Here is a 26,731-nt window from a genome sequence, read left to right on the forward strand (position 1 = left end):
GAAACCTCTTCTGTTGTGATCTAAAGATAAGTCGAGACTTGTTAATGATTTTAAAATTTCTCCAGGCACTCCGATCAAGCTCAATGAGACCAATTTTGACTTTAGCGCTTTCTCGTCACCCTCCATCCCTCTTGAGCTCATGGTTTCTCCGCTCACGTCGTCTAACAAGAAATCCAGGTAAAGAAGAAACATTTGATCCTAGATTAGGTTATCATTATTCATTATTATTACATTATTATTATTGATTCGACGCAATCTTTTAAACTTTTTAAACTATTATTTACTAGCTTGGGACCATGCTTAGCCTGGAAACTAAACTTGTTCTATTAAAGTCAATCATTTCAACTTCGAATTTTTATACCAGGCTATAACAATTTATGTGGTTCTCCCTATTTCTCCAAATCCAATCCAGGGGGCGGTTCATGAACAATGATCGGACATTAAAACAATCAGACAAAAAAAACCATTTTTACTGTATCTATATTTATTTTCTTTTAGAAGATCCAGTGGAATCAGTCGACTGACTGAGGGGAACCAAACTCCTAAGGCAGATTACACCAACGTTGTTGGAGTCAGGAACTTGATGGCCACACCTAAGATTCACAAATCACCCAAAGCTGATTACACAAACGTCAAAGGTCTGAAAAAGATCATGGCCACACCCAGGGTTCGTAAGTCCCCAAAAGCTGATTACACGAACGTGAAGGGTATAAAGAAAATGATGGCCACCCCCAAAGTTCAAAAATCACCAAAAGCTGATTACACAAATGTGAAAGGAGTAAAGAAAATGATGGCCACCCCTAAAGTTCAAAAATCACCAAAAGCTGATTACACGAATGTGAAAGGACTAAAGAAAATGATGGCCACCCCTAAAGTTCAAAAATCACCGAAAGCTGATTACACAAATGTAAAAGGAGTCAAGAAAATGATGGCAACTCCCAAAGTACAAAATTCTCCTATCGCAAATTATACTGATGTTCGCGGTGTGAAGAAAATGATGGCGACACCTAAGACCCAACGAACCCCCTTGGCAGATTACACCAATGTTACTGGTATGAAGAAGCTGTTGTCCACTCCGACTCCTTTCAATTCTCCCTTAGCGAATTATGCTGATGTATCTGGTATGCAAGATCTCCTCTCCACGCCTCAAACTAATCTATCCCCTAAGGTCTCTGCATCTAGTATTAAAAGAAAAGCTGAAACTTTTGAGAACTCTTCCAGTAAGAGAAGTAGGGTTGAAATTACTACAGAGATTACTGGAGCTGTTAGAGATACACTGAGCACAAGCATGGGTTCAGCCAGAGGTCAGGGTGGGAGAGGGAGAATAGGTTCCAGTAGTAGAAGTCCATCTAAAACTTCAAGAGGATCTAGTGATACTAAGGATATTGAGATCCCTAAGTTTAATCTTGAAGACCCTGTCTCCTCCACAGTACAGGATCTTCCTGCTCCCGAGGAAGCCAAGTCTGCAAGGGGTCGCGGTAGAGCAGCCGGAAATATCATCAATGAGGAAACTATTGAGATTGTAGCCCCAAGACGTGGTTCAGGAAATGTTGATGCTAAACTGAAGAAAGGACGAACATTTACAGCAACTATTGAGACTCCTCAATCTACGCCTATTGAAGAGCCTTTAGCCAACGACGGAAGTCCAGCGTTGAAGATGAAAACTGCTTCTCTGAAGAGAGGACAGCAATCTAAAATCTTACCTAAACCTGAGGTGGAATCTGAAGAAGCTACAGCTGCATCACCAGTCAAGGGTAGGAGAGGAATAGGAGCAAAAACAACGCAACAAACTGCTCCTGAACTTACTCCCGTTAAGGGAAGAAGAGGAAGAGCTGCTAAAGCTGAAGTTACTCTGGAGGCAGCTGCTGAACCTTCTCCTGTCAAGGGAAGAAGAGGCAGAGCAGCTAAAGCTGAAGTTACTGTTGAAGCCGCTCCTGAATCTACTCCTGTGAAAGCTAGAAAGGGTGGTAGAGCAGCTAAAGCTGAAGTTACTGTTGAAACCGCTCCAGAACCTATTCCTGTGAAGGCAAGAAAAGGTAGAGCAGCTAAAGCTGACGTTACTATTGAAGCTGCTTCTGAACCTACCCCTGTGAAGGCAAGAAAAGGTAGAGCAGCTAAAGCTGAAGTTTCTGTTGAAGCCGCTCCTGAACCTACTCCTGTGAAGGCAAGAAAAGGTAGAGCTGCTAAAGCTGAAGTTACTGTTGAAGCCGCTCCTGAACCTACTCCTGTGAAAGCTAAAAAAGGTAGAGCAGCTAAAGCTGACGTTCCGGTAAAGGCCGCCTCTGAATCTACCCCTGTAAAGGCAAGAAGAGGTAGAGTAGCTAAAGCTGAAGTTACGGTTGAAGCTGCTCCTGAGCCTACTCCTGTAAAGGCAGAAAGTTCTGCTGAGGCTGGAGTGACTCTTGAAATGTCTGCTGAACCAGCTCCTACTAAGGGACGACGAGGGAGAGCTCTGAAACCTGAGGCTAATCTTGACGTTGAGGCTGAACCTACCCCTGTCAAGGGAAGAAGGGGTAGAAACATGAATTCATCTGCAGACTATGCGAAACCAACTCCTAAAGGAAAGAAGAAGGTTTATGATGTAACTGAGTCTACTCCTATCGTCAAGTCTAAGAAGGGTAGAACTGATAAGCCCGATATATCTGTGGTGGAACCTACAATAAGAACACCAGTATCTTCTGCCAAGTAAGACATAAAACCAACATAATACCAAGTCCTATATTTTCAATTTTCAACTTTCGAAATGAAAAAAAAAATTGAAAATGAAAGGGCCGTTTCTTTTTAAATACTTTTAATCCAAAACCAGTCAGGAAAACAACACATAACATGGGGGGATCTTTTTTCTTCAACATTTCTGAACAAATTTTATTTTTAAAACTTATTTACTTGTTAAAACCCTTTTAACATGATTGAATTTGTAGGAAAGGTCGAGCTGCTAGTAAAGCTGCTACTGCTAAGATTGCGAACAATGTTGCTGAATTAGCAAACTTAAACAAGAAGAAGAGAAGACCTAGTACACCTAAACCTCTAGAGACAAGGTAATCATATCTACGATCTTGTTTATAAGAGATGAATTAACCAAAAATAACATTAACATTACAAATTGTTTGTTTTATTACCTGTATTTTTAATTTGCTAGTTGTTTTTGATAACCTAATGTTCCAAATTTGAAGGAAAATGAATGGGAAAGACGGAATGGAAACTTGGTAGTTCAGTCCCATAATTAACTTTCCCGTAACTGTAAAATTGTATAAATTTTCCAAGAGTAATGAATGAGTTCAGGCCCGTAGCTTGGATTATCCTAGGGAGGGGGAAGGGAATGCAAAGAAATTTAAAGGGGGGGCAAACCCCCTGCATAGAGTTTTTTTGTAGTTTTAGAGCAAAATTTAAGGAATTGAATTTTTGATAAATACTGGAACATGTGTCTTACATTGGATGTATGTATATCGACAAAAGCGAAAGAACAACAAACCAGTTCAAAAAATCTTACCTCAGGACAAATATTTTTTTAATAAGGTTTAATTTAGTTGGGCTGAGGGAACAGCTTTAGTAAAGAATTGTTTCGGACGCTGAATACACTGTACATAATGATAACAATTTTTGAAAACTTTGAATGCTAATATCTCAATTTTGCAAGAGAAGTCTATACCAAGCAACTTAAAAGGGGGAATGCAAATTCATCGTTGTACCCCNCCCCTGGCTACGGGCCTGGAAGTAATGGTCCGATCTATGAACTAATTGAATTTATTCTCTGTTGTTTAGTGAGACTAGTTCACGTGGAACTAAGCGAAAAGCTGCCTCCTCCTCTGTAGCAGGTTCATCCCCACCCAAGCGAGCGACTAGGGCCAGGAGATAAATATATTTATATATATAATTACCGTATCGTCATAGTTTCTCTTTTAGTCTGTAAATGTTAAAAATTTATCGGTGTGCTTTTCATCGAACTTTTTAATTCTACAGAAATATATTTTGTTTTATCTTTGGAAACTTGGAAACCATGTTTCTTGTTCTAATATTTTTTTAGAAATGTCATAAAATATAAACAAAAAATTAAATCCTAGTATTATGTTATAATTCGTTTAATATGTTATTTTTTTGGACAACTTGACTGTAAAATAGTTTTGTGTAATTTACTAAATAAAATGTACATTGTTTTTATCTGCAATTCTCATTCGTTTATAGTGGGCTAACCAATTAAAACAACCTACTCTGGTTAGGCGGGTCCGAACTACATAGTAAATTGTGATTTTTTTATTTGTATTATCTCGTGCTTTGTAGTTGCAGGGTGGCCAAAATGTACGGATTGTACGGATTTTTTAAAAAAAAATTGTACGGATTGTTTTTCGAAAATTGTACGGATTTCTTCTGAAAATGTACGGATTTTTGAACGGATGGGTTCAAAAAAGTTTTGGCCACCCTGTTATAGTTGAATAAAAATATGAAATATGAAATGAAAATACTTGGTTTTCTTCTAAACATGAACTGATAGATCAATTAGTTTTGTCTCACTCGCTACGCATTAAAACTGCGTTAATACAATTTTGGATTCCCCAATTCAACCATTAGGCCACATAATTTTTATTAGTCCATAATACCATTTTAGTCAATAAATAAAAAGTTTTTAATCTTCGAAATTTTCAAATCATCAAATTTAGTTTACTATGCTTTCAGGGCGCTTTGTGCCATTCTTTTATTTAAATACCATTTCCTGGGGTCATGTCAGTTGCAAAAAAATTGGGCCCGTTCGGTTCAGCCGTTTATTGGATTCAAATAAGCAAGCAAGTTAAGTATTCTGGAGGCATCCAATACGGTTTCGGTCTTAATTTCTAGAAGCTCAGCTCACATCTTTATTCAAATGTTAGGTATTATCCAGGGGGCGGAAACGTCATGTGTGTGTGTCTGTACCGAAAGAGTGTGTGTCAGTTTAAAGTACCGAAGGTGTGTACTGTAGGTTTATACAGTACGTAAGAATCTCGGTATTTGTATAGTCTAGGAGAGTACATTTGTTTATTGTTAATTGTTTAATTAAAAATAAGTTTAATATGCATGTAATATATTATTTACATATTTAAGTCAACACTATAAAGCCAAATTTTTATGCAAAGAATATAATTTGATTAAAGTTTACAATAAACTACTCGTTATTCAAGTTTAATTATAATTGACGACATTGTTCTACAATTTCCTTGACTGTAGTCATGTTGTGTGTCTGTACCAGCAGAGTGTTTGTAAGGTTACTGTACTGGTCTTCAAAGCAGTGCGACTGGCTTTCTCTTGCCGGACCAGCGCCATTTCCTTTCCCTATATTCCTGTTCCCTGGTAGTATTACGTGGACAGTTGATACGAAAAATCTCATAAGTTGTTAGATGTTTGCGTGGGTTTTCTTAAACACAATAATATTCTCAAATGAGTATTCCCAATTTACAAAACCGAAAGAATTTAAGCTCGGAAAACTGCCATGTTTTGATTTGTAGTTATAAACCTCGGACAGTGAGACTCAACCCGTTCAAGACATAAAGTTTATGTGCGCAGAGATGAAATTAATTCTGCGCTAAAGAAAGGGTCAACCTGAGTTCAAAATGCAAAAAAATCCTAAAAAGATTTCCATTAAAGATTAGGAGAAATTGAGATCTCCGTCCGGATACTTGAAATATGATCGCTAAGCTTTCAATATTTTAGATTTTAAGATAAAATACAAATAATTTATATTTTTGGGAACAAATTAAAGATATTTTTCTTTCCTAGTGCAGAATTGTTAATAATAATATTTAAGTGTCTGATGTTATTGAACAGAGTATTCTTTACATATCCAGATATCCATTATGATGTATCCTGCCCAACCTTCCAGAGACTGATGTTATTGAACAGAGTATTTACATATCCAGATATCCATGATGATGTATCCTGCCCAACCTTCCAGAGACTGATGGAACTTGTATAAACCTTGATGAGTTGACTTTAGATCCGTAGTTTAAATGAAAAACTACAATAAGGCTAGTTCAGAGAACACCATAACCAAGGCACATCAACCAAGAAACCCAAAGATGGATTGGTTATCACCTGAACTATGTATTTTTAGAGTTGATCCCTTGGACTATTGAGTTTATTATCTAAACCTTGGAGTTTATCGCTAAAACAAAAAAGCTTTCATCTAAACCTTAGGAATTTATCATCTGAACTACTGAGTGTTTCATCAAAACCATGAAGTTATACATCTTAAACATTTGGACCAACGCCTGAACCTTTAAGTTTCACATTCTAATAATGTAATTTATTTAAAGCTAGAAGTTTATCTCCTGAATCATTAAGTTTTTCATTTTTATCACTTCAACCTTGGAGTTTTCCAGATAAACCTTGGATCTTAGAGTTCGTCATCTGAACCAATTCATATTTTATTTAAATCATGAAGATTAAACCATAGAGTTTTCCTTTCAACCATGAAGTTTTTTCTTTAAACCATGGATTTTTTTATTTCAAACATGGAGTTTTTTATTTAAACCACGGAGTTTTTATTTAAAACATGGAGTTTTTATAAAAAACCTGCATTTTTTATTAAAAACCTGGAGTTTTTAACTTAAAACATAAGAGTTTTTATTTAAAACATGGAGTTTTTATTAAAAACATGGAGTTTTTATTTAAAACATGGAGTTTTTATTAAAAACCTGCATTTCTTATTAAAAACATGGAGTTTTTAACTTAAAACATAGTTTTTTTATTTAAAACATGCAGTTTTTCCTTTAAACCATAGAGTTTTTATTTCAAGCATGAAGTTTTTTATTTAAAACATGCAGTTTTTCCTTTAAACCATAGAGTTTTTATTTCAAGCATGAAGTTTTTCCTTTAAACTATGGATATTTGTATTTCAAACATGGAGTTTTTATTTAAAAACATGGAGTTTTTTAATTAAAACATCGAGTTTTTTATTTAAAAGATACAGTTTTTATTAAAACCTAAAGTTTCTAAAATGTGTGAAAATTAGAACTATGAACCTGTACCAGAGCTAAACCTGTCCTGGAAGTAAACCTAGAAGCCAGAGCTAAGTGTTAAACCTTACCTGGAGTTTAACCTGATATGTATAAATACCCGATATAAAGCTTCTCCAGAGTAGAACCTGAACCTGTACCTGGAGTAAACCTGAACCTATCCCTGGGGTTAAACTTTTACATTCACCTGGAGCTGAATAGGTTTAACTTAATTTTGAGATCTAAACCACAATCATATCTTTAAAAGAATTAGTTCTCTAAGAAATTTTCAAGGTGAAAGATATTCTAGAGTTTAGAAAGATAATCCTGATATCTTAAAGCTATACAAAACCTCGGGAAGATAATTTTACAAGAATAAAACAGGATCCAAGAAGTGCATTTAGAACACCTCTTAGATCGTTTCAGAGTAAGTTTTAGATACAGGGTGTCCCACGAAACATGACAGTATGCAGGACGACTTGAATGTCGTCTTGATTTTTGATATAATTTGCTGCGTTTATGTTGTCAACCTAATTTTAGAAGTAAATTTCTAGATATAATAATCACAAAATTTCCCTTGTCCTGCCATTTCTAAATGTGGTCTGCCTTTTTTGTGCTTTCAATATTGCCCGAGGTATGAAGAATTTCGTTCAGATTTCGACAATTTTGCTTTTATTTTACAAAATTGAAATCTGAACCAAACTCTTTATATCTCCGGTAATATTGAAAGCACAAAAAACGCAGACCACTTTTTGGAAATGCCAGGGCTAGGAGAATTATGTGATAATTGTTTCAAGAATCATACATGTTAAAGTAGATAGAAGACTAAATGTCACAAATAAATTCAAATACCAAAGACGACTTTCAAGTCTTCTTCCTATTGTCATGTTTCGTGGGACACCCTGTATATAGAAGTTTGGAACAAAGTAATTGAGTTTTTGCCACAAACTCTGATTTTCTATTATCTAACTTTGTAACCCATTTTCCTAGACCTTAGATATTTCAAACTATTAATTCTGAGTTCAAATTGTCTGAGTTTGAAATCAAGGTTTTTACCATCAGGTTGCAGGGATATAGGGGTTAGAAAATGCGAGTTTGAGGCAAAAACTCAATTCCTTTCTATTTATTTTAAACAAAAACTAATTTTTACATTTTTAGTTTTTCACCGTGTTGAGAGATGAAAATAAACTCTAAACCTACAACAAGACCCCTAGACCTTCCTCAGATGCTTAAAAATTAACAAAATTTCTGGGATTGTACATATCTCTTAGAGCTGATCCCAATACCTACCAGAGCTTCTTCCATAACAGGATCCAGATTGAACCACAAAAAAATTTCAAACATATTAATGAAAAAAACAGACATGGCATTTTTCAAATCATTTAACTATTGCTCTTGTTTGAGGTTTCGACTTTATCATTTTTACCATTGTCATGGGTGATATTTTTGTCACGATTGAAGATTTAATTTTTAACTTTTTTAGATTTTTATATCCAAGTTGTTTGAATTCTTATTGTTAAAAATTGCATTTAAAATTACCAACAACTATAACAGAAAGTTGTAGTTGAATCCAAAACATCGATACAGAAATTGTATCACCATGACTTCTTTTAACCTAATATTTTTTATGTTTATTTTTGACGATTTAAAAATGTATTACGTTGAAGAGAGGGCATACATTGTACTTCAATGCATTAGTTTTATGTATAATAAACAAAAATATTAAAGGGAGTGACCGGCTATGTAAGGTAGTTGAACTGAGTATGAAGTGTTGTGGAAAGCTTCTTTCGGATTCATTTGAGACATATTAAACTTTTTAAAGATCGGTAAGTCCTGAGTTTTAGCGCAAATTCGACGTTCAAAACTCCTACTTTGGGGGTGGATACGTTTTCAGAATTAGTTTTTTTAAATTATCAAATAACGACAACGAAAAATAAAGTAAAAATTATACAGTATTCTAATTAGATGGTTAGGAACATATTTCTCAAAAGAAATTTGTCAATAAATCAACGCTCAAATCGATTATTTCGTTTTCATTATTATATTGAATTTCTAATTTTCTTTGAATTTGTTCGCAGATTTCTTCAAATATCGTCTTTCAATAATAATTCTAGAAAATCTGCGAAAATCTTTGTGAATAATGAGAAACTAGAAACTAATAATTGAACAAGATTACTTATTTTCGATGATAAGATTAATTTTTATTTTATCAACATGTTCCTATACATGACGTCTGTAGTTTATTGTAGAACTTTTTTACGTTTTATATCGACGTTATTTAATAATTTAAAAAAAACTATCTAATTCTAAATTTTTCAGCTCTGTCCGAACATTAGCGGATTCCAACAGATTTATTTTCATAATGTGTGTTCATGTTTTAATGCTAAAAGGGACTGTAAACGTAATTTCAAGTGACCCTTTGTTCAAACATGGCAATGCCCGATTCACTTCAGTACTCTTAAAAGCTTTGTCTGATCAGGTATGAAATATAGATATCCATGTTAATTTTGAAAACTGATTATTTTCAATTGTGGTTTTCTACAAAAGTGACTTGCGCATTTCTACTACAGAAAAACAAACAATATCTTCCAGATCAGATAAAGGTTAATTTGAAACGTGTACCGTTGTGAATAGTGCATTTCCATATTTGCACATGAAGGATCACATGATATTAATTTTATTTCCTTCTTAAAGGAACTGTAAACGTAATCTTACATATCGAGGTCCTTAAAACTTATGGATGAAGAATGACTGTAATATCTTTATTTTTCAAGCTAAAAATTATTTTTATATTTTGTTTCTTTGTAAAAGGGACTGCAGAGAAAATACCAAGAAATCAAAATGAAAAAATAAGACTTAACAAATTGACGATGGTAACTTAAATAAAGCGCCGCGTTGTAATCTGAAATGCATTTTTTTAAATTAATAGTCGCTTCAAATTACGCCCACAGTCCTTTAAATGCTTCATGATCTTTTTTTGCATAAATGAAATCTAATACTTAATAAGAAAAAGGGTGTTTGGCCAACCTGAACTGAAAAGTATTATGAACCCGGCCTTAAAGGGAGTGACCGGCAATGTATTGTAGTTAAACTGAGAATATAGTATTGGGGAAAATGTTTTAAGGAATAATTCGAGACATATAAAACATTTCTACGATGTATACTAACTGAAGGAATAATTCGAGACATATAAAACATTTCTACGATGTATACTAACTGAAGGAATAATTCGAGACATATAAAACATTTCTACGATGTATACTAACTGAAGGAATAATTCGAGACATATAAAACATTTCTACGATGTATACTAACTGAAGGAATAATTCGAGACATATAAAACATTTCTACGATTTATACTAACTGTGTTTGAGCGCAAAGTCGTTCAAAATCATCAATTCTGGTTGGTACGTTTTGAGAACTGTTTTTTATAAAGATTATTAAAAACTACTCGATATTTAGTTTAGATGCTCTTTAGGCTGGATTCATCTGGAGCAGTTTCCATACCATCCTTCACTTCACTTTAAATCTTAATAAATGACACAAAACTTTAAGTTATACTTCATTTACATTTATGTTGAATAGCATGTCCTTCACAACAATAAACTTAAACATTTAAATTGGTTTAATTAATATGAAAAGTGTCGAATTCTGACATTGAATTTACTTTTGATTCCCTGTGCAATGTGCAATAACGTTAAACCAAGGTTGTATAATACGGTTGGTTACTATCAATGCGCTCCAGTGTACGGAAAATGTCGTCTCCTAAGATAGGTATAAACATCATATGACGTCACTTTTGTCTCTATAATCAGTGACGTTATAAATCCAAATGGTTCATCAAGTACAATAGATGGCAACGTAGAATTTGCACACTCAGTATACAGCTGTATTCTTACGTCATAAGTGTCAACAGTTTTATGTGTCCGATAAAACTATTAATAATAGTGATAATAAAGTGCTTATTTTACAGTGGAATGAGTTTAATTTTGTATTCTTATTTTCTCTTTTTACACTTATTTATTTAAAGAAAACATGTTAACTAATGGTAGAAAATGTTGTCTTTCTTATTCAACACTTGTGACGTCATGCATAATTGGTTTATTTCTCTTTTGACACCTATTATACTTGATAATCTATGATAGTAACCAACCGTATTATACAACCTTGGTTTAACGTTACTGCACAGGGGATAAAATATAAAAATATGTTTAATTACCAAATAACAAAAATACATGTTTAATTGAATAATATCTTAAGTAACAAAACTAAAGTAAGTTATATTTAAAATCAGTAATACCAAAATACATTGTTTAATACATTAATTACTATAGTTGACAATTTGTCGGGTATTAATATTAATAATATCTTCATCGTAATTTCTTAGATCTTGATGAGCATTTAACATTAAGGGGGAAAGATGTTTCACAAATCTGAGAGGAATCAATTGTAAGTAGTAAATACTAATGTAGTTTTAACATTTACAAAAGGCATTTTTCGCTAAAATCAAAATTTACCATAGCAAATGCCCTTTTGTGATAAAAAGCTAATAAGTGTTTTTTTCTTCTCAAAATATGTCGATGTGGGCATCAAAACATCCGTATTTTAAAGCCATATTCAACAGAAAAAACCGTTTTACAAAAAAAAATGAAAAATAGCCTAGTTCTTGTAATTTTCCAAATGTTTTCCACTTTAATATATCACATGTTTTTGAATATTTTTACAAACCGTTTGCTGCGTTGAATTAGGCTTTGCGAGACGGATCTTTTGATACCCATATCAACATATTTTGGAAAAATTAAAAAATCACGTATATAACCGGTATTAATTTTCAGCCACAAATAACCATTTGCGATGGTCAGTTTTGGTCTCATCGAAAAATGCGTTAGTAAATGCTGCTTAAAATAAAAAACACAGTAGTATTTAATTCTTGTTTTGTGTTTTATGAACAATTTTTACTCTTATTTCGCATGCTATAATTAAAAAATAAAATATTTTTAATATTTCCGCACAATGTAGTGCGTAGGTCCAATATATATATTATTTAAGTTGCCTTTAATCATTGTTAATTAAGAACTTGCGAACGTTACATTAATACAACATTTGTGAACAAATTAGGAAAGTCATCTTAGATATTTTGAACAAATTACAACAAATTACAAGTCCAAATTATATTTAATGAACAAGTTAGTAAAACCTTTCAACATATTGTTAGTCAATTAAAACATCTTGTGAGCTGAACTAGCTTACAGGGTGGTTGGGAAAGTGTGTGTGTGGAGGGGAAGGGGTTATACTGGATGAATGTGCCAGCTAACCCCAACCATTCTTGAAAGTCTTTAAGGAACTGATTTTTAAGCTCCAACTTTAATCTTCTAATTCTTAAATCTTTAAAATTTGACGCTGTGGACGTATTTCTAACTAGGAAATATGCTAGATCCAGTAGTTAAAATATCCAAGGAGTAAACCACCAGAATACAGATACAGAGAGTAAAAAATTAGATTGTAGTGAGTAATCAGTCCCCTTGTTATTTACAAAATTTTAAACAAGATTTACATCGTACATCGTACTTGTCCGTCAAGGTTTATAATTAAAAAAGATATTCTGCAGGTGCCCCATGTCAATTGTCTAATGTCCATATTATTCATGTGCATCACAATTGCAGTCGGTGAAATCAAGGAGAGCCAGCTGGGCCTAAAAATAATCAATTAATTAAATGTTCTAAAACTTATTTTTGATTTATAAAAGTTTCTTCGCAACCTCAGATCAAGGTCAATTAGAAGGTTTTACTCTAGAATTTATGAAAATTTAATCAAAATAATTTTTTTTAATTCAGGAAAAAAACGCACTTAACGATGCAGATCTGAGAACATATGAATAAGCTAAAAATATTTTTAATATTATTATAAATGAGTTCCAAATTCTGAATCGAATTTTAGTTGCGACTTTTTTTCTTTTCTTTCAAAGACTATGAAAATAATAAAAGGATTAAATAATAAATTTAAACATTTTTTACCTTTCGTGGAAATAGTTTGGATAAAGCTGTTAGAGGGCAGAGAATGGAAGGTATAAATGCATATTCATAATCTCGTCTATTTACATTCAAATAAATATCTTATTTAAAAAATGTAGAACTAAAAGTAAAACATCTTAAACCCCATGTTTAGGAAAACTTGCGAGGATAAAAATGAGTATAGGACAAAACCCGTTCTGAGATAGCAGCGCAAAACATTTTAACGGAAAATTGAAATTATCAATGAAAGGAGGGTAATTTTTGAACAATCAATAACCCTGAATGTTCAAAAACATGTTCAGTTCAGTATCAACATGTTTGTTAGAGTTTGACCTTTGTGACGTAAGAATACAGCTGTACATGAGAGTGTACCAATTCTACGTTGCCAATGCCATCTATTGAACTTGATGATCCATTTGGATATATGACGTCACTGATTATAGAGACGACAGTGATGTTTTTACCATTCTATCTTAGGAGACAGCATTTCCGTACATTGGAGCGCATTGATAGTAACCAACCGTATTATACAACCTTGGTTTAACGCTACTGCACAGGGAATCAAAAATAAATTCAGTGTTAGAATTCGACACTTTTCATAATAATTAAACCAATTTAAATGTTTAAGCTTACCGTTGTGAAGGACATGCTATTCAACATAAATGTAAATGAAGTTTTGTGTAATTTAATACCCGACAAGAGCTAAAGATTTAAAGTGAAGTGTAGGATGGTATGGAATCTGATCCAGAGGAATAAAGCCTAAAGAGCATCTGAACTAAGCATTGAATAGTTTTTCAAGGGCGTATACAGGGGGGGGGCATGGGGGCAGTGCCCCCCCTAGCCTTGTAAAGGGGGGGGCGTAGCCCCCCCCCTAGAATTCTGCAAGCCTTTCACACTTTTCAAATCTTAACTGAAGAGTGAAGAACACAAAAAAAATAAGTTTGCTTTTCATGATTATTATAAAAAATCAAAATTTTAAAATATATATAATTACAGTGCAGTGCTCATGCTGTAACCAAGTTAACCTAACCAACCTAACCTAATTTTAACTTTTAAGTTCACAGAGTACACAGAGTTTAGTTGGGTTCAGAGAACACACAGTCTGCATACATTTGTACAGCTCACACACTTTACATTATATGCTAGTCTTTTTCACAACAGAAACTTTTACAAGTCATAATTATTTTCTGGACCTTTGTACTTCTTTTCATCTCATAGAATTTAAGTTTAAGTTAAGTTTTTATTTTCAAAAATGTCTTTTACTATCTCTAGTTTAAATACTAAATATACCTATAAAAGTATAATAAAATGTCGATTTTTTAAAAACAATGTTTTTTTCTGCTAGTTTTGTTTGAAGGAGAGATAAAGTAGTGCTTAGAAGGTAATTATTTGGACTGTATGTGTGCCTTTTAAGTATCTTATACTTATGCCTGATATCCAAGAAGCCAAGTGTTATGACTTTACAGTTCGAATTTTGCCCCCCCCCTAGGAGCTAATAGGGGGGCAAAAAAAAAATTTGCGCTTCGCGCAAATCTTGCCCCCCCCTAGATTTATTTCTGTATACGCCCTTGTAGTTTTTAATAACCTTAAAAAACGATTCTCAAAACGTACCAACCCAAATTGATGATTTTGAAGAACTTTGCGTTTAAACACATCAAGACACCCTATTCACCAAGGAATTGAATATTCTTTTGAAAACATTCTTTGTGTGGTTCTATAATACAAGGAGATATGAGGCAGCCAACAGTTAAGCAATCTTACATGGTTTAAATGTTTTTATAAAGCAAACAGTCTTAGTACTAGCTTGAAATTAAGTGAAATGGTTCTGTATACACTGCACAATTACTGTTTTTTTATTAGCTTACGTTCATAGGACTACTTAAAACCGTAAATCGAGCCCTACAGTCGTCTTCTTTTTCCTCAGTTTAATGGGTCTGTACTGTATGCCATATGGATCTACATGACAAAGGGTGTGTTCACTGTTCAGGTTCCCTGCCCATAAACTATAGGGTATCCAACGAAACACGAGAGACAGTAGCAAGACGAATTAAATGTTATATTTGAACTTTAAAAAAACTTGAAGCATTTATTCGTGAACTTAATTTTCGAAATAAAATTTTAGAGAATTAGTTCACAAAATATTTCTAGTTTTGGCATTTCCTAATTGTGGTCTGCCTTTTATGTGCTTTTAATATTATCAGAGAAATGAGAAATTTTAGATTTGAGTTTTGGTTTTATTTAATAAAACTAGTTAGAAATAGATCATTATTTGAATAGTTTCCTAGTAGCGGAGATAACTTGAGCAGCCGCGGAGTCAGGGGCAGTTATCGGTATTATACTCTCAAACCGAGACCTGCAATCAAACATTATTTATATTATTATATAATTCATTTATATATCGGTATTATACTCTCAAACCGAGACCTGCAATCAAACATCATTTATATTATTATATGATTCATTTATATATCGGTATTATACTCTCAAACCGAGACCTGCAATCAAACATTTATATTTTTATATAATTCATTTAAATATCGGTATTATACTCTCAAACCGAGACCTGCAATCAAACATCATTTATTCATTTATATATCGGTATTATACTCTCAAACCGAGACCTGCAATCAAACATCATTTATATTATTATATAATTCATTTATATATCGGTATTAAGCTCTCAAACCGAGTTCTTTTATGAAACATTATTTATATGATTCATTTATATATCGGTATTATACTCTCAAACCGAGTTCTTTTATGAAACATTATTTATATGATTCATTTAAATATCGGTTTTATACTCTCAAACCGAGATCTTTTATCAAACGTCTTCCTAATAATTAATTAAAAAATAAAGATGTGCTCATAAAATAACCGAACTGATTAGAGAGATGAGTGTACAGAATAATGAACACATTAAATACATAGTATTGACAATCAATGGCAATCAATGGGATTGACATAGTATTATTGTCAATCCCATTGATTAAAGGGACTGGACGCGTTACTTCAAGTCACCCTTCATTCCCGATTCACAATGGTACCCTTCAAATCTTTACCTGAGCAGAAATGGGGAAAATATCTTTGATTTAATATCTTGAGGAATTCTCGGCTTTTAAATCCACAAATTAGAACCACAAATTAAAGATGATCGTTTTTAGCAGCGTTTCGGATCCGGATCCGTATCATTTGGTCGGATCCGGATCCGTATCAGACTTTAATTTATTCTACAGTCCCTTTAATTTATTCTACAGTCACTTTAATTCATTCTACACTTCCTTTAATTTATTCTACAGTCCCTTTAATTGATTCTACAGCCCCTTTAATTCATTCTTCATTCCCTTGTATTAATTCTACAGTCCCTATTATTGATTCTACAGTCCCTTTTATTGATTCTACAGTTCCTTTAATTTATTCTACAGTCCCCTGTATTAATTCTACAGTCCCTTTAATTAATTCTACACTCCCCTTAATTTATTCTACAGTCCCTTTAATTTATTCTACAGTCCCTTTAATTAATTCTACAGTCCCTTTAATTTATTCTACAGTCCCTTGTATTAATTCTACAGTCCCTTTAATTAATTCTACACTCCCTTTTATTTATTCTACAGTCCCTTTATTTTATTCTACAGTCCCTTTAATTAATTCTACAGTCCCTTTAAGTTATTCTACATTCCCTTTAATTTATTCTACAGTTCCTTTAATTTATTCTACAGTCCCTTTAATTTATTCTACAGTCCCTTTAATTCATTCTACAGTCCCTTTAATTCATTCTACACTCCCTTTAATTTATTGTACAGTCCCTTTAATTAATTCTACAGTCCCTTTAATTCATTCTTCAGTCCCTTGTATTAATTAAACAGTCCCTTTACTTTAATTAATTCTAGTTTCTTTAATTCATTCTACAGTCCCTTTAATTTATTCTACAGTTTCTTTAGTTCATTCTACAGTCCCTTTATTTCATTCTTCATTCCCTTTAATTTATTCTTCAGTCCCTTTAATTCATTCTACAGTCCCTTTAATTAATTCTACAGTCCCTTTAATTCATTCTAGAGTCCCTTTAATTTATTCTACAGTCCCTTTAATTAATTCTACAGTCCCTTTAATTCATTCTACAGTCCCTTTAATTTATTCTGCAGTCCCTTTCATTAATTCTACAGTCCCTTTATTTCATTCATCAGTCCCTTGTATTAATTCTACAGTCCCTTTAATTTATTCTTCAGTCCCTTTAATTCATTCTACAGTTCTTTTAATTCATTCTACAGTCCCTTTAATTTATTCTACAGTTTCTTTAATTGATTCTACAGTTCTTTTAATTCATTCTACAGTCCCTTTAATTTATTCTACAGTTTCTTTAATTGATTCTACAGTTCTTTTAATTCATTCTACAGTCCCTTTAATTTATTCTACAGTTTCTTTAATTGATTCTACAGTTCTTTTAATTCATTCTACAGTCCCTTTAATCTATTCTACAGTTTCTTTAATTCATTCTACAGTCCCTTTAATTTATTCTACATTCCCTTTAATTCATTCTACACTCCATTAAATTATTCTACAGTCCCTAAAATTATTCTACAGTCTCTTTAAGTTTACCTTGGTTTCTGTGCGAGACCAGTGTCAACTACAAAAGGATGAATTGTTGTTAGTTTCACGTTGGTGTCAGGATGTGTAGATCTGAAGTAATTAAAAATGTACACAAAATTTCGGAATTAAAATTTAAACCAAGATATAATGTTTTGATTATAAATGATGACAAATAAAATAATATATTATGAATGAACCTGAGTTCTAAAAAGAGAGCGTCCATAAGTCCCTTGACGGCAAACTTGCTTGAACAGTACGGTACAAGGTTGGGTGTACCTGTAATCCCAGCCATGGAGGACATGGAGATTATGTGGCCTCGGTTCAAACTAGTAAATATATTTTAAAATTCATTGCTGGATAAAATCTAATGTACGTGTACATGAATCAGGGGTTTACATTTTCTTGAGAAATCATTCCCATTTTTTGACGATAAATTTTTCAAAGAAGTTATGAATTATTGCGCGGAGTAACTTTTTTTTTTTTGGAGGGGGGGGGTTTATTTGCTGATTTAGGAAAATTAATAAATTTTGGGTAACAACTATGAAATTTGAAAAAGATGCCTTTTAATGTCAAATTTTTTCATTTTCTCATATTCCCATCAGATCTTCAAAAATACACACAACTAACATTATTACTGCATACCCCCCCCCCCTTATTCGCTTTCTTTTCTTTCCTTTATACTCCCCCCTCACCCACCTTATCATCCTGGGCAGGAACTCCATGAGCGTCCAGTATTGAGAGAAAACATTCACCTCGAATATTTTCTGGATTTCTGCTCCACTGTTACAACAATATATATATGTTTAAGTGAGTAAACATGGAATACATTTGTTTTCATAAAAACGAAGCTATTTAAACAAGAATGAAAAGGGGCTTTGTTACTTTTTTGATACCTTTCCTTAGTTAAATTTAGCGGTTAAAAACATTATTACTATTACATATCGTATAAAGTTACTTCCGTTAGGCGTAGGATAAAAAAAAATAATCTTTTAACTCGATGTTGATTAAATAGTGATATTACCTATGGTTTAAGAAAGGTTTGCAGGGCATGATTCCGGCGTTGTTAAAGAGTAAAGTAACTTCTCCCAGTTCAGATCTTGTTTTATCAACGGCACGACGAATACTCTCCCTTAATGTAAATATCAAAAAATTTAAACAGAAAATCTTAAAACAAAAATTCTCCCGAAAGTTTAAATTTACTCACCGAATATTTACACCTCTAGCTAAGAGGTAGTGTTAGGCTATTAGCATATTAAATACAAAATAATACGTTTTACTAGTTTTGCTTATGTCCGCTGATCCTATAGAGAGGATAATGCAATATTTATTGTCGAGGGAGGCTTCAATTTTGTTTTCTGTCTTTCTGTCCAAGCGGGCAGGGGGGGATACGTTGGGGCCTGAATAATAATAATAATAATAATAATAATAATAATAATAATAATAATAATAATAATAATAATAATAACAAGATCAGAACGGGAACCCGACATGGAACCCCAGAGGGGGAGGGGTCTCAGCAACCGTTGGAACCCGAACCCCCCGGAAATCTATAGATTTCACTGGTCCAGGCTAAGGGGGAGGGGGGTTAAGCCCCCATGCCCCCCCCCCCTTCTGAATACGCCTCTGTTCCCAATTATTATTATTATTACTACCAGACAACCCTGCATTCGGGGAAATAGGGGTCGGCGCTCCTAGCCGCCAAAACGTGTCCATGGGAACCGATGTCCGCGGTTCCAATAAGAATCAAATTCAAATTACCTATCAGAAACATCTACAGTCAGTGGAAGCCCCAAACCTCCTTTCTTTTCTATTTCTCTGGGAAAATAATTAAAAATTATTTCTGCAAAAATCTAAATAATTTAAAATATTTAACAATCTATCTATATAATAAAACAAGACATTCATACACATGTTGTTTTTAGCCGGCCGAAAGGCTAGACCGAATGGGCTGAAATTTTTTGGACACTCTTAGGTGGCCGGGGGGTGTTATAAGGTAAAAAAAATCGAAAAAAAACATTTATTTTTCAATTTTTTTTCCAAAGCAATGCCGGGCCTTTCAGCTAGTATTATATATATCTTCTCTTTATCTCTGTGAAAATGATTAAAAAGAATGTCTGCAGAAATATAATTTACGTAAATAATTTACAATTTTGTATTAAATATTTATGGTTTATACTTACTTAACTGCTAAATTTGCAGTTTGTCCATTTATATCCCAAACTGCCACTTTTACACCAAGATCTGATAATTGTCTGAAAAAAGATATTCCAAGATATCTCGAATTTTTTTTTTAAATTATAAATTTTTCTAGATTTTCTTTTTGGTTAATGTTTAAGAGACCCTCCATTGATAGAGTGGCATATCCTATTCACGACAGTATAATCTTGAAAGCTTTGTCTGATCAAGATTGAATTAGATATTCAAGTTGTTTTTGTTCATTTTAATGTTTAGTTTCACTGAAAAGTGATTTTCCAATGTTTAGTTTCACTGAAAAGTGATTTTCCAATGTTTAGTTTCACTGAAAAGTGATTTTCCAATGTTTAGTTTTACTGAAAAGTGATTTTCCAATGTTTAGTTTCACTGAAAAGTGATTTTCCAATGTTTAGTTTCACTGAAAAGTGATTTTCCAATGTTTAGTTTCACTAAAAAGTGATTTTCCAATGTTTAGTTTCACTCAAAAGTGTATTTCCAATGTTTATTTTCACTGAAAAGTGATTTTCCCATTTCATGCTTAAGAATAAATACAATAACTTTTTTTCTGATAAAATCAAAGTTTCATGGATGCCGTTGTGATTAAAGTGCTTAGGATCCATTCAATTTTGATGCGGATCCTGATCCTGGATCCGCACTGGAAAAAAATGAATCCAGGTCATTTCTTTAAGATTTACTGAATTTTCTTTAACAAAAAATATTTTTAAAATTTTTTGTTATATTTTTTTCGCATATTTTTATCCTAAAACTCGATGAACCATTCAGAAATGAGGAAATTTTTATAATCTTTTTTTTTCAGAAATAATTTTGGTTTTAGCAGTAAAATTTTTTTTTGCAGTTTTTGGTTGATATTTTACCCCTTAAATCCGGATCCGGATCCTAAGCACTGGTTGTGAATCAGTCATGCCTCTCTTGAAATGGAGGGTCTCTTACAGTTATAACGACCAGGTCCTTTAAGAAGGCTGGGAAGGAAGTATACAATTTTACCAAAACTAATCCTTGGTTTAATTCTATTGTCATAAGATAATTAGGTAATTAGCTACCTAACTAGCTCCAGTCCGATACCATGTCCGCCTCCGGTCACAACAGCAACCTCGCCTTGTAGCTCCTTCTCCTTTAACCAGCCATAATTTATCAATTATCAGGGGTGTGTACTTTTCAGAAAATGATTTTTTTAGATAGTATACACCCCTGTTTATTATACTTAGGAAGGGGTCACAGGGAATTTAGGAGGGGGCAAGAAGAGAGGAAATGAAGAAGGAATAGTGATCGAGAAAGCAATGATGATTGGAGCCGTAGAAAGGAATAATTAATTGAGCTGGGAAAGGAAGTACGATTTTTGACAAAGAGCGAGATATTGGCGTTGTAGTGGAAAATTCCTTAAAACCTTCTCTACAGTGTGCAGAGGCAGCTCGGAGAGCTAATGGAGTTCTTACCCAAGTAACTAAGGCATTCTTGTATCGTGGAGTGACATTTCTTAGACTTTACACACAATTTGTGAGGTGTCACCTTGAGTTTGCGGTTACTGCCTGGTCCCCATGGACAGCTGGAGATAGGGACACCCTGGAGACAGTTCAGATCAAAGCAATTAATCTAATAACACGACTCAAGGGTAAAACATACATGGAGAAACTACAGGAACTTGGTATCCAGTCACTGGAACAAAGGAGATTTAGATTTGATCTTATTCAAACATATCAAATACTCAGAGGATACGATAAAGTAAAGAAGGGGACTTGGTCTACTTTGGTCGGCTCAGATGTTACAAGACAAACAAGAAATACATCTTACAAGGATAACTTGGTACCAAAGCACTCTAGGACAGATCTTCGACGCAACTTCTACTCAAACCGGGTAGTAAACCTATGGAACAATTTACCTACTGAAATGAAGGATGCAAAATCTCTAAATATCTTTAAATCTCTACTTGACGCCCATCTTTAACACCTTGAATTACAATGCCAGGATTAGTGTGCAAGAGGTTACACAAGGAGGACGTAAATCTAGAGGACTTGATCACTTCTCCGAGAGGACCTAACTGAAATCACCGCTATACTCCTACCTGGAGTCCTGGGGATAACTCATCAAGTATTCCAAGTAAGTAAATGAAGAATTAATTGAGCTGGGAAAGGAAGGACGATTGGAGCCAGAGAAAAGAAGAATAAATTAAGCTGGGAAAGGAAGGACGATCGGAGCCGGAGAAAAGAAGAATAAATTAAGCTCGGAAAGGAAGGACGATCGGAGCCGGAGAAAGGAAGAATTAAAAGAGCTGGGAAATGAATGACGATTGGAGCCGGAGAAAAGAAGAATAAATTAAGCTGGGAAAGGAAGGACGATAGGAGCCGGAGAAAGGAAGAATTTAAAGAGTTAGGAAAGGAAGGACTATTGGAGCCGGAGAAAGGAAGAATTAATTGAGCTGGGAAAGGAAGGACGATTGGAGCCAGAGAAAAGAAGAATAAATTAAGCTCGGAAAGGAAGGACGATTGGAGCCAGAGAAAAGAAGAATAAATTAAGCTGGGAAAGGAAGGACGATAGGAGCCGGAGAAAGGAAGAATTTAAAGAGTTAGGAAAAAAAGGACGATAGGAGCCGGAGAAAGGAAGAATTAATTGAGCTGGGAAAGGAAGGACGATTGGAGCCAGAGAAAAGAAGAATTAAAAGAGCTCGGAAAGGAAGGACGATTAGAGGAGCCTGAGAAAGGAAGAATTAATTGAGCTGGGAAAGGAAGGACGATTGGAGCCAGAGAAAAGAAGAATTAAAAGAGCTCGGAAAGGAAGGACGATTAGAGCCTGAGAAAGGAAGAATTAATTGAGCTGGGAAAGGAAGGACGATCGGAGCCGGAGAAAAGAAGAATTAATTTAGCTGGGAAAGGAAGGACGATTGGAGCCGGAGAAAGGAAGAATTAAAAGAGACGGAGAAAAAAGGATGAATGGGGGTGGGAAAGTAATAACAAACAGGGGGAAATATTTAAAAGATAAAAAATAAAAAGAAAGATATAATTCCAAATCAAAGATTTACACTTGTACTGGCGTAAAAAAGGGATTTAAACCTACACATAGAAAGCCTTTGTTTGGCGTTGATAAATAGTTGTATTTTCCTTTCGTGGTATGATGGACTCATATGCTGCCTCCAATATGAAGTAAATAATCTAAAATTAAACAACCTTTGACGAACTTTTTCAATAATAGGGTTATCTTAGTGCTGAAAACATTAATAATTTAACTCAAAGTCATAGAAACTATAAAAAAATCAATAATTGGAAACTTCGTAACAATGCAAATAAATAAAATGTTCTAGAATGTTCAAAAGGACGAAGTTTTTACGTAAGTATTTCATTTTTTTGCACATAAATTTTAAAATTAGACCTGGAGGCCTAAGAGAACCATGTCGAAGAGTGTAAGCAGAGCATTGTACACAGATACAGGAAGAACCATTTTGGATATCAGATTTTGTAGTCAAAAATGTCTGAATCAAAACGTTAATGCAATTCTTTGATTTATTTTGATTTAGACACACAAAACTAAAATTTTTTCTCCACCACAATACTGCATTGTTTTCTGAAAAATATTTTTTAATTAATGTATAATTGAGAACATTTTATTGCAAATATTTGATGCTACATGTCCAAAATTGAACAAGCATAAAGTTTAACTAATAAACCCACATTCCTACAAGGTATGGTTTCAACTTTTATCTTGTTGGGCTAATAAAAAAATTTGTTTTAATGTAATATATCAGGGAACCAATTTGAAAAAATGTTCATTCATTTATAAAACTTTTTGTACTTGTGGTTTCCTTTATTCAGTAGATTGCCTGGATTTTTATTGAAAAGATGACATTTCAAGAATTAGAATAAATCTGCAAACAAATCAAATCATTGATATGAATGATAATAAAGAAATGATTGATTCTACCATGGAGTTCTTCACAAAGTTCTATTGAAAAATATTGTCCTAATTAGACAAATGGAGAATTCTTGTTACATGTTTGTCTGGGTTATTTAATAATGTAAAAAAATATTTTTTTAACGGACCATCACCGTAAAAACGTAAAAACATATTTCTGTGTTAAAAAAATTTGCTGATGATACAAAACTTGCCCAAAAAATGTTAAACGAAAGTGACAAAAATATATTACAAAACTGTCTTAATAAACTTTGTGATTGGGCTGAAACTTGGGGTATGATGTTCAATGTTGATAAATGCAAAGTTATGCACATTGGAAATAGAAACCCCTGCTATACATACACCATGAACAATCAAACCCTGTCAGAGATCGACGAGGAAAAAGATATCGGAGTTACTATGCATGCAAACTTGAAACCTTCAGTGCACTGCAACCAATCAGCTCAAAAAGCAAATGGTATATTGTCACTTATTTCTAAAGCATTTCATTATAGAGACAAAGTTACATTCATCAATCTCTATAAGCTTTATGTGAGACCTCACCTAGAGTTCTCCGTCCCAGCTTGGTGTCCTTGGAGTGTAGGAGATAAAGAAACTATTGAAAAAGTGCAAAAAAGGGCGGTTTCAATGGTTTCAGGACTCACTGGCTCATCGTACAGTGAAAAACTAATAGAGCACAATTTACAATCCCTTGAAAATCGAAGACTCCGCTATGATTTAATTGAAACCTGTAAAATTATTCATGGTGTTAATAATGTTAATAAATGTACTTGGTTTTCAATGTTAGCAGATACATCCTATAGGATTACAAGAATGTCAGAAAATCCTCTTGCAAAATTTTGTAAAACCGATATTCGTAAACATTTTTTTAGCCAAAGAGTTGTTTCCCCATGGAATGATTTACCCTGTGATATAAAAACTGCACCAACGTTAAATACTTTTAAATCCAGATATGATGAATATGTAAAAAATTTCTAGGGACAAAAGGAGCCGAAAAAAGATTACTTCAAAAGAAAACTGAAAGGCCAAATAAGAAAAAAAATATTCTATGAAAATTTTTTTTAAAAATTAAAACGTCAAAAATTAAAAATAAAAATGTCAAGGAAGAGAAAAAATAAAAACTCTACCAAAAGAAAAAAAATAAATGTCCATTATTTTTAATCTTGATTCACTGGATATTCGAAATTATTGAATATAATTTACTCTGTATATTAATGTGATATATGCAACCATACGAATATCATGACAACAATCGGAAATTTTCTTATATACTCCGCCAGGAGTCCTGAAAATAATCCTAACATAAACATAAACATAAATTGTATCAAATAAATTCTAAACAAAATCTTAATAATACTGCACTCTCACCTCAACTACCATACCTAGCCAACCTCTCCATGCCAAAGTTTATCGGGACTTGATCTATTTATTTACTATGCTTGTCTGTTTGTTTGTTCGCGTGACCCCAGGGAAGGTTTATGGATGAGCGAATTTTCAAAAGTTTACCTTTAACAAAATTCGATTTTCATCAAAAATTTAAAATTTTGAAAATCCACGAATTTTCTTATGAAATTCTCAAATTTTTTATTTGTTTTGGTTTTAAATGTACACAAAAAACATGTTTACAATTAAAATAGTAGATGACATAATACAATTTATAGATATTTTTAATTTTGTGAAAAAATAGTGGTCATGTACAAACTTCATGGATGGGGGTCCGTCCTGGCCGCAGCGCCCGGCCCAGGCCTAACTTGACCTAACCAAAGCACTCGGTCTAGAAATTGTCTTAACCTATAAACCATAACCCTTAAATAATAAAAAATAAATAATAATAATAATTTTGCTAAAAAATAAGTGGTCATGTACAAAATTAATATGAGGGGGGGGGAAGGGGGGGGCCGAGGACCAAAAATCGTATACTAGGACGGACCCCATATTTTGTTTCTTGGCCCTATTGAATGCTGATTTTGGATTTATCTGTTAGACAAATCTCTAACTTTGAATATGAATAGAACTTAATTGATTCTAGGCTATATATGGTTCTATTTACAAACCATATTTTTAAAGACTAGGACAGGCTAGGGGGCCGAGCGCTTATGTCACATGTCCAACTTTGACGGATATAGTCCTAGTATACGATATTATTATTTAATTTTTTATCATTTTAGGGTTAGATTAGGTTAAGACAATTTCTAGGCTGAGCGCTGTGGCTATGACAGGCTAGGGGGCCGAGCGCTGCGACTAGGACAGGCTAGATGGCCGTGCGACGCGGCTAGGACAGGCTAGGGGGCCGGGTGCTACGGCCACATGACCAACTACATCCATGTCTTACATATGAGATCCATGTACAAAGTGAGGGGGGGAGGGTCCAAACATCGTATATTAGGAAATTACCACTAGATGACCATGTACAAAATTGATTGGAAGTGTTCTACAGTAAACTACCCAGAATCGAATTCCAGCTGATTTTCCAGTCACCTCTTCCTCCATTTTACAATTTCATCGACACAATTTTGAAATTAGTTTTGAACTCGACCTTACAAATTTATTGGTTCTGAACTGAACTGTGTAGCTAGTAGTACTTGGGTAATTTCCTAAAGAACGATTTTTGAGACCCCCCCCCCCCTCCTATCAATTTAAGGTACATGGTTATCGTTGATCATGTGGCCGCAGCGCGCCGGCCCTAGAACCTGTCCTAGTCGCGGCGCTCGGACCCTAAGCCTGTCTTAGTCGCAGCGCTCGGCCCCTTAGTCTGACCTAGCCGCAGCGCTCGCCCCCCTAGCCTGTCCTACCCGCGACGCTTGGCCAAGAAATAGTCTAAACCTAACCTAACCCTAAAATAATACAAAAATTAATAATTTAGCTGAAATCATGTACAAAATTGATAGGTACAGGATAGGTATAGGACCCAGAAAGTGTCTTTACTTAACCTAATCCGTGGTCGCAGCACTCGGCCCCCTAGCCTCTCCTAGCCGCAGCGCTTGGCCCAGAAAGTGTCTTAACTAACCTAACCCGTGGCCGAAGCGCTCGGCCCCCTAACCTGTCCTAGCCGCAGCG

The 26,731-nt window shown here is 33.8% G+C and overlaps 3 protein-coding genes across 7 annotated transcripts in view; 2 read left to right on the plus strand and 1 right to left on the minus strand.

The window, feature by feature from the left end:
* The first annotated feature begins 37 nt into the window (after positions 1-37).
* On the plus strand, positions 38-4,080 carry LOC111710118 (mucin-2). The gene is made up of 4 exons (XM_023484151.1): positions 38-177; positions 499-2,685; positions 2,922-3,038; positions 3,763-4,080. The coding sequence occupies exons 1-4, from the start codon at positions 140-142 to the stop codon at positions 3,854-3,856; spliced, it is 2,436 nt and encodes an 811-aa protein (XP_023339919.1). The 5' UTR covers positions 38-139; the 3' UTR covers positions 3,857-4,080.
* Positions 4,081-9,409: 5,329 nt separating this feature from the next.
* Positions 9,410-26,731, plus strand: part of LOC111710114 (uncharacterized) — a 28,283-nt gene continuing 10,961 nt past the window's right edge. For both annotated transcript variants that reach the window (XM_023484143.1, XM_023484144.1), the window contains exons 1-2: positions 9,410-9,414; positions 21,924-21,928. The gene's annotated coding sequence lies outside the window, so the exon portion shown is untranslated. The remainder of the gene's footprint in view (positions 9,415-21,923; positions 21,929-26,731) is intronic.
* Positions 11,223-23,339, minus strand: LOC111710115 (estradiol 17-beta-dehydrogenase 11). 4 transcript variants are annotated; one of them, XM_023484146.1, is made up of 12 exons: positions 23,135-23,338; positions 22,867-22,917; positions 20,815-20,885; positions 19,741-19,812; positions 19,319-19,375; positions 18,582-18,689; positions 18,257-18,340; positions 17,758-17,886; positions 17,570-17,650; positions 15,255-15,326; positions 12,977-13,052; positions 11,223-12,654 (listed from the first exon to the last, which is right to left on the minus strand). In XM_023484146.1, exons 1-12 carry the CDS (start codon positions 23,201-23,203, stop codon positions 12,601-12,603), a joined length of 924 nt encoding a protein of 307 aa, XP_023339914.1. In that variant the 5' UTR covers positions 23,204-23,338; the 3' UTR covers positions 11,223-12,600. The 4 variants fall into 4 exon arrangements, 2 of the variants coding, with proteins under 2 accessions (XP_023339914.1, XP_023339915.1); XR_002767000.1 differs by lacking the exons at positions 11,223-12,654; positions 12,977-13,052; positions 15,255-15,326 and adding exons at positions 15,332-15,468; positions 15,595-15,726 and having other exon boundaries at positions 17,568-17,650; positions 23,135-23,339; XR_002766999.1 differs by lacking the exons at positions 11,223-12,654; positions 12,977-13,052; positions 15,255-15,326 and adding exons at positions 15,332-15,536; positions 15,595-15,726 and having other exon boundaries at positions 17,568-17,650; positions 23,135-23,339.

This window comes from Eurytemora carolleeae, unplaced genomic scaffold, assembly GCF_000591075.1.
Source record: "Eurytemora carolleeae unplaced genomic scaffold, Eaff_2.0 scaffold1029, whole genome shotgun sequence".
NCBI classification, from domain to species: Eukaryota; Metazoa; Arthropoda; class Copepoda; order Calanoida; family Temoridae; genus Eurytemora; species Eurytemora carolleeae.